Source organism: Bos grunniens, chromosome 8 (genome assembly GCF_055505025.1).
Source record: "Bos grunniens cultivar Pamir isolate PY7600 chromosome 8, Bosgru_T2T1.0, whole genome shotgun sequence".
NCBI classification, from domain to species: Eukaryota; Metazoa; Chordata; class Mammalia; order Artiodactyla; family Bovidae; genus Bos; species Bos grunniens.
The window spans coordinates 110,367,229-110,379,789 of record NC_141172.1 but is presented as its reverse complement, the minus strand read 5'-3'; the positions used below and the strand labels follow the sequence as shown (position 1 = coordinate 110,379,789).

Genomic DNA, 12,561 nt, shown 5'->3' with positions numbered 1-12,561 from the left:
CTGACTTGCAAAAGGCTTTGTATCCAGTCATTTGGGTCATTCACTTTCTCAACTCCTACACAGAATTCTGAATTTTCCCTTTGTTTGACGCCCTGGAAATGGGAGAAAGACAATAAATAGTAAAAGAGGATGTCTTTTTTTTCAATTCTTATTGGAGTATAGTTGCTTCATAATGTTCGTTTCTCCTGTGCTGCAAAGTGAATCAGTGATACGTATGCATCCATCCCCTGTTTTTTGGATTTTCTTCCCATATAGGTCACCAGAGCCTTGAGTAGAGTCCCCTGTGCTACAGTCAGTTCCCATTGGTTATCCATTAGATCCATAGCATTGCATATAAATCGGTTCGCATCCCCCGGTCCATCCCCCCTCCTGTAAAGACGGTGTCTTGACCTCCGGCACACACTCAGGCACATCAGTTACAGGGAGAAGATCGCAGAAACTGAGTATCTGGAAGCTGTTTTCCTGGGAACTGTTCTGGCCGACTCCCTGGAAATGTGTGGCTGGAGCCAGACGTGCCCTAGTTTGAAGGCTGCAGCTTGACAACCAGCGTTTCCTCTGGTTTAATCTCTTCTTGCCGCTGCTCCGTAGGTCATTGCGGCTGAGGGAGAAATGAACGCGTCCAGGGCTCTGAAAGAGGCCTCCATGGTCATCACCGAGTCTCCCGCCGCCCTCCAGCTGCGGTACCTGCAGACGCTGACCACCATTGCTGCTGAGAAAAACTCGACCATCATCTTCCCTCTGCCCATAGACATGCTGCAGACTATCATGGGGCCAAAACAGTGAGCCGAGGGGGCGGCAGAGCTGAGACGGGCCCAAACCGGCCCTCAGCCGGGAGGTGGAGGGGTGCACGCTGGGCCTTTCTCCCTCCCTCCCCTGTTCCATAGGTTGAGTGTGATATTCTTACAACGCGTAGTGATCCTAGCAACAGATGAAGGTTGTTAGCTTGTAAATACGACATGAGAGAGAGAGGTGATTAATGTAAGATAACCTTACTCTAAAATATTTAAAAGTTCATGTGTTTAGATTGCTCCATGATAGGTGAAGTCCATCTTCTTTCAGATTTCATCGAGTCGTTCTGCACCCTCCATCAGCCTCCAGGCCAGAAGCAAGAAGATAGAGTATCTCTGCAAGACAAACATTTTGCAGAGAATAGTGACCTTGGGCTACAAGCAGCTTCTCTGGGCCACGCGTGCCTTACTTCCGGGGAATCTTAATTAAGGAAATTTTCCTAACGTTCGTCTACTTTCTAAACTCAGAGCAGGTTGCAAACTATTCCTTACTTGAGAGGAGACATGTTCTTGCCAGTGCCTGTCAGCACTGGAGGTCAAGATCGAGGGAGATGATCACCCAGATTCTTGAGGGCCTTAAACCCACTGCTTTAGGGATCCGTTCAGAACAACGCGGGTTGTTGTTTTTAACGTCATTGAGCCCCTTTATGAGTAAATGATTCCTCTCTCTTTCAAACCAGCTAAATACTTACCACAGAAGTGCTTTTTTCTCACTTTTGCCTATTCTTATATGTCAGATTCTAAATATTTGAATTTTTAAAATAAAATTTTCTCTAAGTCCTATAAATAGTTGTTTATACACCAATTTGAATGGCTTAAGGACTAATACTTGATAAAATACATCTTTAGAAAACTATATTTTACTGTCTGCATGTTAACAACTCTTGGACGCTGTGAGCTATCTTGGTTACCGTTCATTAAGTAACAGAAGGAATTCATAGTCAGGCACACAGTATCCAAGGAGCTTGGAAGAACAGTCAAACTTGGCATATCTGTAGAGATATGGCTCTTTTTGATTTGCCTGGTCATCTTTCTGTCATATATGTTGATGCTGAAGGAGGAACTGGTCAGCGCTTCTGAACCGCTGTAATTTTAGGAAGCATCTTCCGTTTCACAAATGCCTGTGAAGCCAAGCACCTGGTATTCTTCCTGTTGGTTTCTGGAAAGCCGGCTAGTGCATTTGTACCGCTTCCTCTTGGAAGCTGTGAGATCACTTTTAAAAATTTAAAAATAGCAGTGTCCTCACCCAGAGCCGCCCCTTGTATCTGTCCTCAGCGGGTCACTTGTCAGTCTTCCTGAGTCCCTCCCCAGCAGCCCATTTCCAAGTTTACTTTATGGAGCCTTGGACCACCGTGGATCCGGGTCCTGGCTGAGCTCATTAGATGTATATGGAGCATTTTGACTTGGAACTCAAGCTGCATTTCTATTTTCAATTTTAAAATTGAAATGATTTTCTCTCTTTTGCGAGGTGGCTCACCCCTGACTACTAAGGACCAGGAGACAACCGCATATCCTGGCTAAAAGTCTCTTCTCAGACTTTAAGGTTCAGTGCTTTCTGTTCCTTGAGTCTGTTTCCAGACACCAGTCTTCGCTCTTCTTCCTCGTGGGTTGTGGGTTGAAGTTAAGTCGCCTGGGAGAGAGGAGCCGTAGAAGGAGCTGCAGGATGACAGCGGGCAGTGTTAGTGCGAGGGCTTTTCCAGGTGGCCCCCTTAGTGCGAGGGCTTTTCCAGGCGGCCCCCTCTGCAATGCTGTGCATAATAAAGTGTGAGCTCATACTGATTTTCTGGGATGAGAATCTGTTTCTGCCTGCATGTGGTGTGTGTGGATTTCGTTTTTCAGAAGTGGCACATGTGTTTCTCCAGGCCTGGACTGGCTGCTTTGGCTGCTGCACACTCTTCCTGGGCCAGAGGAAGAGGGGAGGCCACGGCCTTCTGCCGTCTGTCGTGTCTTACTCCCTCTGGTGTCCATGCAGCTTCCCTGAGGAGTTTGAGATCCACGAATCCTTGGCTGGTCTGATTTCCCAAACAGGACAGGGCCTCACTTCTTCCTGTCACCCAGCTAACTCACTGGAATAAACCCTACTTATAAAGAGGAATAAATGATATAAAACCAATGGGGGGCATTGTAAAAACCTATACCAAAGAGTTAAGGATGGATGTTTTTGGAAGACATCACATAGAAGCTTTCACTTTTTCTATATTTTAATGTTTTACGATAATCACAAATCTATCAGAAAAAGCAAATAGGATATTTCCATTTGGAAAGCTTTAAAATAAAGAGAAAAAACAACCCCTACCCTCCAAAAAGCTATGGGTGTTACCTGCGACATTCAACCTTTAAAAGACTGTCCTGAGGGATTTCCCTGGTGTCCAGTGGTTAAGAATCCGCCTTCCAACGCAGGGGACGGGAGTTCAGTCCCTAGGCAGGGAGCCAAGATCCCACATGCCGAAGGGCAGCTAAGCCCGCGTGCCACAAGTACAGAGCAGCACCTCCACCCCCGGCCACGGCCAGACAAGGCCCAGCACCGCCGAGATGAACGAAAGGCACGCACAGCCATGGCTGACCCTGTGACCCGTGCACGGGGCCTGCCGAGCTCCTCTGTCCATGAACCATGAAATTTTGCAGGCAAGAATACGGGAGTGGGCTTCCATTTCCTGTTGTAGGGATCGTCCCAGCCCGGGGCTGAGCCTGCATTCCACGTGTCTCCTGCGTGGCAGGCGGGTTCTTTACCACTAGCTCCCCGAGAAACCCGGAGAAAACGAAGAGCGGCCTTGGATCAACGGCCACCACCTGTGGAGCAGCAGGCACCCGGCTCTGTGCTCAAGTACTTGTGCACACATTTTATCTTCAAAACAGCTTGATGGGATGCATTTTTATCCCCATGTTACTGATGAGGACCCTGGAGTTCAGAGTGCCTTACCCAGCATCACATGGTTAGGAAGCAGCAGACTTGAGAGTCAAACATGGCTCTGTCTACAGTCAGACTCCTGAGGCGTCTGTTGTGCCCTCGTGTGACAGCGCCTGCCCCCACCACTCCCGTGCACACACCACCAGTCACTTTATATGCAGACCACAGCTTTTCAGCACTGTTGAGATTCAAATTTGACTAGTGGAATTTTGCATTCATAGCCAAGCAGGCCTTAAACTTCAGTTTTGGGCTGTCAGTTCAGTCCGAGTGAAAGAAGTAGGTTGGGTGTTTGTAGCCACGACATGTTACAACACACTCACCTGAGTGGGAGGAAACCGGGCTTCCACAGATCTCTGAGGTTACGTGGCCTTTTAAAATATTTCTGTGATCTTTACACTGGGCTGCTTCACAAGGTCACTCTGCTAGGAAATAGTGAACCACCTATTTCCAAACTTCTTTTTAGCCGCAACCTTTCCCCCTGTTTTTTCAAAGGAAACTCCAAAGTAAACGAATAAATTCTCAAGTTCACATTTATAACATTTACTTAATGTCAATCAGTGAGGCTGCATTGAAAACAATTGGAGTTAGAAAGGCAGTTACATCCTTAAATGAGGCTCTACCTTCAGTTTCCCGTTTGTTTCGAGTGTCTGTGATATTTGTTACCACTTTAAAAACTAAATTTCAACCAAATTGTGAAATCACTGAAGCACCTCGTAGAATTCTATTGATCCCAGTTTTAAAATCACTGAATTTGACTTGAACCCAGGTCTGACTTCGAAGTCCAGCTTTCAAGCCCTCCATTGTGACAACTCTGGTTGGGTACTGTACAAAGACAGTATTACCATTTTGCAGGGGGGAAACTGAAGCTCACGTAAGTTTTCTGTCCTATGCTTAGTGCCTTGCACACTGCCTGGCATAAATATGTTATCTATTCAACTGAATTGTCCAAGATAGGATGCAGGTTCTAAGCCCAGGCCAACCTCTTTCCAGGAGACGCCCCATTGGCACTTGGGCATTTCATGGCATTTTGCAATGACTTCTCCATCGTACATGATGGAATCCACCGTCTCTCAAAAACCATTAGGAAGAGAAAAATATGTGGTTGAAGTGATAGTGTTCCTGACTCATTATTTTGCCTTTGAGAGAAAAAATACGGGGCTGAAGCAATTCAGTTGCCTCAGGCAACTCCCTTTCTCAGAGTTCACAGGTCTCTCTCTCTGAAGCCACAGGCACCAATAAACAGAAATTGGCCAATAAACCTCCTTGAATGCCGATAAAAGGAAATGAAAACTGCAGGGCGGGTTCACCTGTGCTGGACTCCCTCAGGTTGCCAGGACTGGGAGCTGTCTAGACAGGCCTCCCCGCCGCTAGGGAAGCCCTACAAGCTCCAGGTGGTCAAGGCCCCTTTGTTCCAGAGTTTCGCATTTGTCATGTTAATAGCTTTGACCCTGAAATTGGCCTTCTGGAATAAAGGCAGGCATTACAAGTTCAAGTCCAACCCCCTCTCTGCAGACTTTGAGGCCCTCTGTGAATTCCTGCCTTCCCTGTCTTCTGCCCTAGCCTCCCCTTACCCCCGCCCCGCAATTCCTGCTGTTTGTCCCTGAGCACAGCAGCCTCCCTCCAGCTCCGACTCGGGGCTGCTCACACCCTGCCTCAGACAGTAAAGAATCTGCCCACAATGTGGGTTCCATCCCTGGATTGGAAAGATTCCATGGAGGAGGAAATGCCAGCTCACTCCAGTATTCTTGCCTGGAGAATCCCCATGGACAGAGGAGCCTGGCGGGCTACAGTCCGTGGGGTTGCAAGGAGTTGGACAGGACTGAGCGACCAAGCACACAACACAGCACAAGTGCCTGACATGACCTGACCCACCTCCCACCCCGACTGTGTCACCTGGAAAATTCCTTCCCCGATACATTCGTCACTTCTGCGATGAATCAGACTCTCTTGAGGTAGGGCTCCCCCTGGGGAATTTTATACTTTTAAAAAGCTCCCTGGGCAATTTGCATGATCAGCCAGCTTTGGAAACAATGGTGTAAACACACACACACACACACACACACACACACACACACACACACACACGCCCTTCCCACCCCAGAACCCCTCACACTGGCTTCTGTTCTTCTACATCCTCTGCAGGGGAGTTTTCCTTCTGTAACTTGATAGGGATGGGGGAGAGGGAGGTGGCATGGAACAAAAGAGGAAACCACCAGAGAAAAGACCAGAAGGATGGAGGGGAGGGGAGGGGCTTGTCCCTCTTCAGTTCTTTGGACTGATTTGGGATCTCCATGGAGAAAAGGTTTAGAGACACGAGTTCATGGAAATGTCTAACAGGCACTGTCAGGGGAGTGTGCAATTTCCTCGTTTCTGTCTCATTACAACAAAAATTTGAAGCGACGGACGTTAAAGCCCTCAGCGTGTCACAGCTCTTGGATGGTGTCACAGCTCCGTGTTATTTAGAAAATAAAGGAAAATAACATCCTCGAGGCATGAGGGCAAGCCGACCCAAAAGATGCGAAGAGGAAAGAGAGAGAGAGAGTGCCCGTGCATGACCCCCGGCCCTTTGGCTCCTCTTTTTACATGGTTTTTCCTTCCCCTGGGCCTGCCCTGTGTAAACTGGGCTCCATCTGAGGTCCTCACTCCAGTCCTTGGACCTTCCTTTGTCCTATTTTCTCGGGCTTTTCCCCTCCTTGTCTTTTAGCCACTCCCATTCTGGACTCCTGTTTCCTCTTCTGCCTAACAGGACTTTGTGACAACGTGAGCATGAGCAGAGAGTCAGGGTCTGGGGACCAAAGGGGCACAGAGGCCCTCACCCATGCTGCAAACTCGGAGAGCACCCAGGGGCACCTCCTGTCAGCAGAAACACTCGTGGCAAGCAGAGGAGACGAAGAAGAGCCATGTAGATGCTCCAGGGGAGGGCAACCCCCGGGAGTGTAAGTGACTCTAGGGTCCCGCTACTGCCTTGACCTCCTTGCCCCCAGTGTTCCAAGGCCGTGCCTCCCAATGACTGACCGAAGTGGGGCGATTAGACACACTTCATCCGCTCCTGGGAGACCTTCATCGCCTTTGTTGGCTGATGGGCTCTAGAACATTCTGAATCAAACAAATATTTGTACACCAACGTTCAGAGTAACACTTTTTTTTAAAGAAAATCTATTTATTCGTCTGCATCAACTCTCAGCTGCGGCACACGGGATCTTAGTTGCCCTGCAGCACCCCCAACCAGGGACTGAACCTCCGTCCCCCACGTTGAAGAGGGATTCTTAACCACTGGACCACCAGGGAAGACCCCCAGAGGCATTATTCACAGCAGCCAAAAGGTGGAGAGGATCTGAGTGTCCATCGATGGATGAAAGCATGAATGAGACGGTATATACACACACGATGGAATAGTATTCAGCCACAAAAAGAATGCAGTTACTTTATGGGCTGTAAAATGTATGAATCCTGAAAGCATCAAGCTAAGTGAAATAAGCCAGACAGAAGGCAAGTGCATGGTTCCACTTCCACGATGCACCTAGAACAGGCAAGTTCACAGAGACAGAAAGTGCAATAAGGTTCCCAGGGGCAGATGGGAAGTAGGAAGAGGGAAGGAGTGGTGTCATGGGCACAGGGTATAAAGCTAAGCTGGGGATTAGGAAAAAGGTTTGGGTGGAGATGGTGGGGACAGCTCCACAACGCCACCAGTGTCTTCAGCGCTGCTGAATCGTACATTTGCAAATGATCAAAAGAATAAATTAACAACACAAATGGGACTATGCCATTAATTTTTTTTTCACTTTGTCTCAGGACTCCCCAAAAGCTATGCAAAAGCCTCCTGGACTGCACGGCTGTCTAAGACGCATCCACCCAACCCCTCTTCCTCCCTGCTTCACGTGGGGTCAGATGGCATCTGTCTGAAGGCTCTCCAGCCTCCTCTGGCTGCCTATCAATCTCCTTCCATACAAGCACTCTCCCCCTAGTGCAGTCTCTGCCCATTCCATCTCATCTTGGCATCTGCTTCTCGGAGGATCAGATTTATATGTGGGTTGAATGAAGCTCATTCACTGGGTCTCAGGCACAGGCCAACCCCCCACCCCCACCCCATGGACCCTTCCCAGAACAGTGAGGATACTTCTCAGGACAAACAACCACAGCAGGTCACACACTTCAAAAAGCTTTTTATTGAATTCAATTTTCAAAAGCACAGACACTTGAGACAATTCTGCAAGGACCCTGAATTTTTGCAGGGCTGTTTTGGCTACAGTAAAAAAAAAAAAAGGAAAAAGAAAAAACCAACCACACGCGCACACACACCAGGTTGACCCTGCTCACTCTAAGGTCTCCTCTCGAAGGGCGGACAGTTCTGAAAGGCACTGGCCGGCAATGGGGTGGGGCCTGCCTTCCTCAGGCAGCCAGCTCAGCGAGGGCCCTGTCCAAGGGGTCCACAGACCAATAGTTGTCATCCCAGCCGAGGAACCAGCCCACGAACGAGGGGGGCTCGAAGCCCTGCTTCACCACAGTGATGGGGGTCCGCCGGTCACGATTAGCTGGGTCCGTCTCGATGTAGCGCTTAGCTGCAGACACATGGGCAGAAGAATCCTCAGTGTCTCCACCACCGAGGAGAGCTGGTTCCACGCCTACGGTGGCTGTGGTCCCCCTGCCCCTAACACCCAACCCCTCCCCTGGACACCACCATTCCTTAAAGGCAACGACAACCACGTGACTCCTTCACTGCCCCGCCCAGAAACACAGGAAAGGCCAGGGGTCACAGTTTAACCTCCAGCTTCACAAGGCGTGCCTCATTGTTCTCTAGCGTCCCCTACTGGAAGGTATTAAAGAAACCAGCTTCTGGATTTCCAGCTCCCAAATCAGACTCTACTCAGCTACCAGAGACCTGCTTTCCTGCATCTAGATCCAGATGCGGTTAGTCCCTGGGCATCCTGGGAACCCGAGGCAGCTTCTATCTGCCTCTTCCTCTTGCTGTGACCCACGGCTTCTGCAGGAACCGAGCTGTTCTCTCACCACCCAGGGAGGGCTCACCAGGGGCTGGCCGTGGGGGAGGAAGCCCCCACCCCGCTGTCACGAACTCCCAGACCCGCACAGGAAGCTGCTCCCGCCCCACCGCCCGAAACAGACCGGCAGGCACGCGTGGGTCCTCACCAGAGGTCAGGGCTTCTGTCTTCTCCTCTTCTTGAGAATCCTTACCAACCCAGACAAAGACCTGGAGGAGAGGCAGAAGAGGGAAGGTGTGAGATGAAGCCGCACGAGGGGCACTGGCCCAGCTTGCTGTTGGAAGAGGAGGAGGTTCCAGGTGCGGGCCGGACACCCCCCTCCCCTTCACAGCCCACGGACTGTGACTAGAGGGCTGGGGAACAGACACGGCGAACTGGTGGCCGACACCCCGCTTTGCAGGCCCGCCCTCCACTGGAGGCTGGTGGTCCGCTGTGTCTTCTTAGACAAATGGAGTCACTAGCGGATTACCTTCAATCCAGACTGCAGATCCCCCTGAGAACGCGGAGGGCCTGGCAACCACGACCACTCACAGGCGGCTGAAGCTGAGCAGTAGCTGCCCCTGTGCTGGGAAGTCCCACCTGCCTCAGACTCCCCCGCACCTTCACGTCCTCCACCCCGGCCTGCCTCAGTCAGTAACACTGACAACCAAGCTGGGACAGCCATGAGACGGAGCCCCTTCTCTAGAAGTTCACGAATGATCCGTTTGGGGGCATAAACTTATTCAACCAGTGAGCAGACTAATGTGCTCACTAGTTTATTGATCCAACCAATGAGCACTGAGTCTGCTGGGGGCCACTCTCTTGGTATCTGAGCCAATAGGGTTCTAAGCCTTGGAAGAGAAGTAAGTCATCACCACTACCGCCATCTTGAGTCTTCAGTTCAGTCGCTCAGTCGTGTCCAACTCTTCGCGACCCCATGAATCGCAGCACGCCAGGCCTCTCTGTCCATCACCAATTCCTGGAGTTCACCCAACTCATGTCCATGGAGTCGGTGATGCAATCCAGCCATCTCATCCTCTGTCGTCCCCTTCTCCTCCTGCCCCCAATCCCTCCCAGCATCAGAGTCTTTTCCAAAGAGTCAACTGTTTGTATGAGGTGGCCAAAGTATTGGAGTTTCAGCTTTAGCATCAGTCCTTCCAAAGAACACCCAGGGCTGATCTCCTTCAGAATGGATGGGTTGGATCTCCTTGCAGTCCAAGGGACTCTCAAGAGTCTTCTCCAACACCACAGTTCAAAAGCATCAATTCTTCTGCCCTCAGCCTTTTTCACAGTCCAACTCTCACATCCATACATGTCCACAGGAAAAACCATAGCCTTGACTAGATGAACCTTTGTTGACAAAGTAATGTCTCTGGTTTTGAATATGCTATCTAGCTTGGTCATAACTTTCCTTCCAAGGAGTAAGCATCTTTTAATTTCATGGCTGCAGTCACCATCTGCAGTGATTTTGGAGCCCAAAAAATAAAGTCTGACACTGTTTCCACTGTTTTCCCATCTATTTCCCATGAAGTGATGGGACCAGATGCCATGATCTTCATTTTCTGAATGTTGAGTTTTAAGCCAAATTTTTCTCTCTCCACTTTCACTTTCATCAAGAGGCTTTTTAGTTCCTCTTCACTTTCTGCCATAAGGGTGGTGTCATCTGCATATCTGAGGTTATTGATATTTCTCCCTGCAATCTTGATTCCGGCTTGTGCTTCTTCCAGTCTGGCATTTCTCATGATGTACTCTGCATATAAGTTAAATAAGCAGGGTGACAATATACAGCCTTGATGTACTCCTTTTCCTATTTGGAACCAATCTGTTGTTCCATGTCCAGTTCTAACTGTTGCTACCTGACCTGCATACAGGTTTCTCAAGAGGCAGGTCAGGTGGTCTGGTATTCCCATCTCTTTCAGAAGTTTCCACAGTTTATTGTGATCCACACAGTCTAAGGCTTTGGCATAGTCAATAAAGCAGAAATAGATGTTTTTCTGGAACTCTCTTGCTTTTTCCATGATCCAGCGGATGTTGGAAATTTGGTCTCTGGTTCCTCTGCCTTTTCTAAAACCAGCTTGAACATCTGGAAGTTCATTGTTCACATATTGCTGAAGCCTGGCTTGGAGAATTTTGAGCATTACTTTACTAGCGTGTGAGATGAGTGCAATTGTGCGGTAGTTTGAGCACTCTTTGCATTGCCTTTCTTTGGGATTGAAATGAAAACAGACCTTTTCCAGTCCTGTGGCCACTGCTGAGTTTTCCAAATTTGTGGGCATATTGAGTGCAACACTTTCACAGCATCATCTTCCAGGATTTGAAATAGCTCAACTGGAATTCCATCACCTCCACTAGCTTTGTTCGTAGTGATGCTTTCTAAGGCCCACTTGACTTCACATTCCAGGATGTCTGGCTCTAGGTCAGTGATCACACCATCGTGATTATCTGGGTCGTGAAGATCTTTTTTGTACAGTTCTGTGTATTCTTGCCACATCTTCTTAGTATCTTCTGCTTCTGTTAGGTCCATATCATTTCTGTCCTTTATCGAGCCCATCTTTGCATGAAATGTTCCCTTGGTATCTCTAATTTTCTTGAAGAGATCTCTAGTCTTTCCCATTCTGTTATTTTCCTCTATTTCTTTGCATTGATCGCTGAGGAAGGCTTTCTTATCTCTCCTTGCTATTCTTTGGAACTCTGCATTCAAATGCTTATATCTTTCATTTTCTCCTTTGCATTTTGCTTCTCTTCTTTTCACAGCTATTTGTAAGGCCTCCCCAGACAGCCATTTTGCTTTTTTGCATTTCTTTTCCATGGGGATGGTCTTGATCCCTGGCTCCTGTACAATGTCACGAACCTCCACCCATAGTTCATCAGGCACTCTGTCTATCAGATCTAGTCCCTTAAATCTATTTCTCACTTCCACTGTATAATCATAAGGAATTTGATTTAGGTCATACCTGAATGGTCTAGTGGTTTTCCCTACTTTCTTCAATTTAAGTCTGAATTTGGCAATAAGGAGTTCATGATCTGAGCCACACTCAGCTACTAGTCTTGTTTTTGCTGACTGTATAGAGCTTCCCCATCTTTGGCTGCAAAGAATACAATCAATCTGATTTTAGTGTTGACCATCTGGTGATGTCCATGTGTAGAGTCTTCTCTTGTGTTGTTGGAAGAGAGTGTTTGCTATGACCAGTGCGTTCTCTTGGCAAAACTCTATTAGCGTTTGCCCTGCTTCATTCCATATTCCAAGGCCAAATTTGCCTGTTACCCCAAGTATTTCTTGACTTTCTACTTTTGCATTCCAGTCCCCTATAATGAAAAGGACATCTTTTTTGGGTGTTAGTTCTAAAAGGTCTCATAGGTGTTCATAGAACCGTTCAACTTCAGCTTCTTAAGATGAGCTTTATTACCCCCAAAAATCATTTCAGCTGATTTTTATGTGTCATCTATTCTGATGTGTATCTAAAATATTTTATTATTTGTAATATAAATTTATTTATTTTAATTGGAGGCTAATTACTTTACAATATTGTATTGGTTTTGCCATACATCAACATGAATCCACCACGAGTATACACGTGTTCCCCATCCTGAACCCCCCTCCCAGCTCCCTCCCCATACCATCCCTCTGGGTCATCCCAGTGCACCAGCCCCAAGCTTCCTGTATCCTGCATTGAACCTGGACTGGCGATTCGTTTCACATATGATATTATACATGTTTCAGTGCCATTCTCCCAAATCATCCTACCCTCTCCCTCTCCCACAGAGTCCAAAAGACTGTTCTATACATCTGTGTCTCTTTTGCTGTCTCTCATACAGGGTTATCGTTACCATCTTTCTAAATTCCATATATATGCGTTAGTATACTGTATTGGTATTTTTCTTTCTGGCT

The 12,561-nt window shown here is 48.1% G+C and overlaps 2 protein-coding genes across 13 annotated transcripts in view; one reads left to right on the top strand and one right to left on the bottom strand.

Moving 5' to 3' along the window:
- The window catches only part of STOM (stomatin), a 33,846-nt gene extending 31,279 nt beyond the window's left edge, over nucleotides 1-2,567 (top strand). The window contains exon 7 of the mRNA XM_086414036.1: nucleotides 589-2,567. Within this exon, the coding sequence (XP_086270162.1) occupies nucleotides 589-783 (195 nt within the window). The 3' untranslated portion in view covers nucleotides 784-2,567. The remainder of the gene's footprint in view (nucleotides 1-588) is intronic.
- Nucleotides 2,568-7,842: 5,275 nt separating this feature from the next.
- The window catches only part of GSN (gelsolin), a 62,012-nt gene continuing 57,293 nt past the window's right edge, over nucleotides 7,843-12,561 (bottom strand). For all 12 annotated transcript variants that reach the window (XM_086414034.1, XM_086414025.1, XM_086414026.1 and 9 more), the window contains 2 exons: nucleotides 8,842-8,902; nucleotides 7,843-8,255 (listed from right to left, as the gene is read on the bottom strand). In XM_086414034.1, the coding sequence (XP_086270160.1) occupies nucleotides 8,086-8,255; nucleotides 8,842-8,902 (231 nt within the window). In that variant the 3' untranslated portion in view covers nucleotides 7,843-8,085. The remainder of the gene's footprint in view (nucleotides 8,256-8,841; nucleotides 8,903-12,561) is intronic.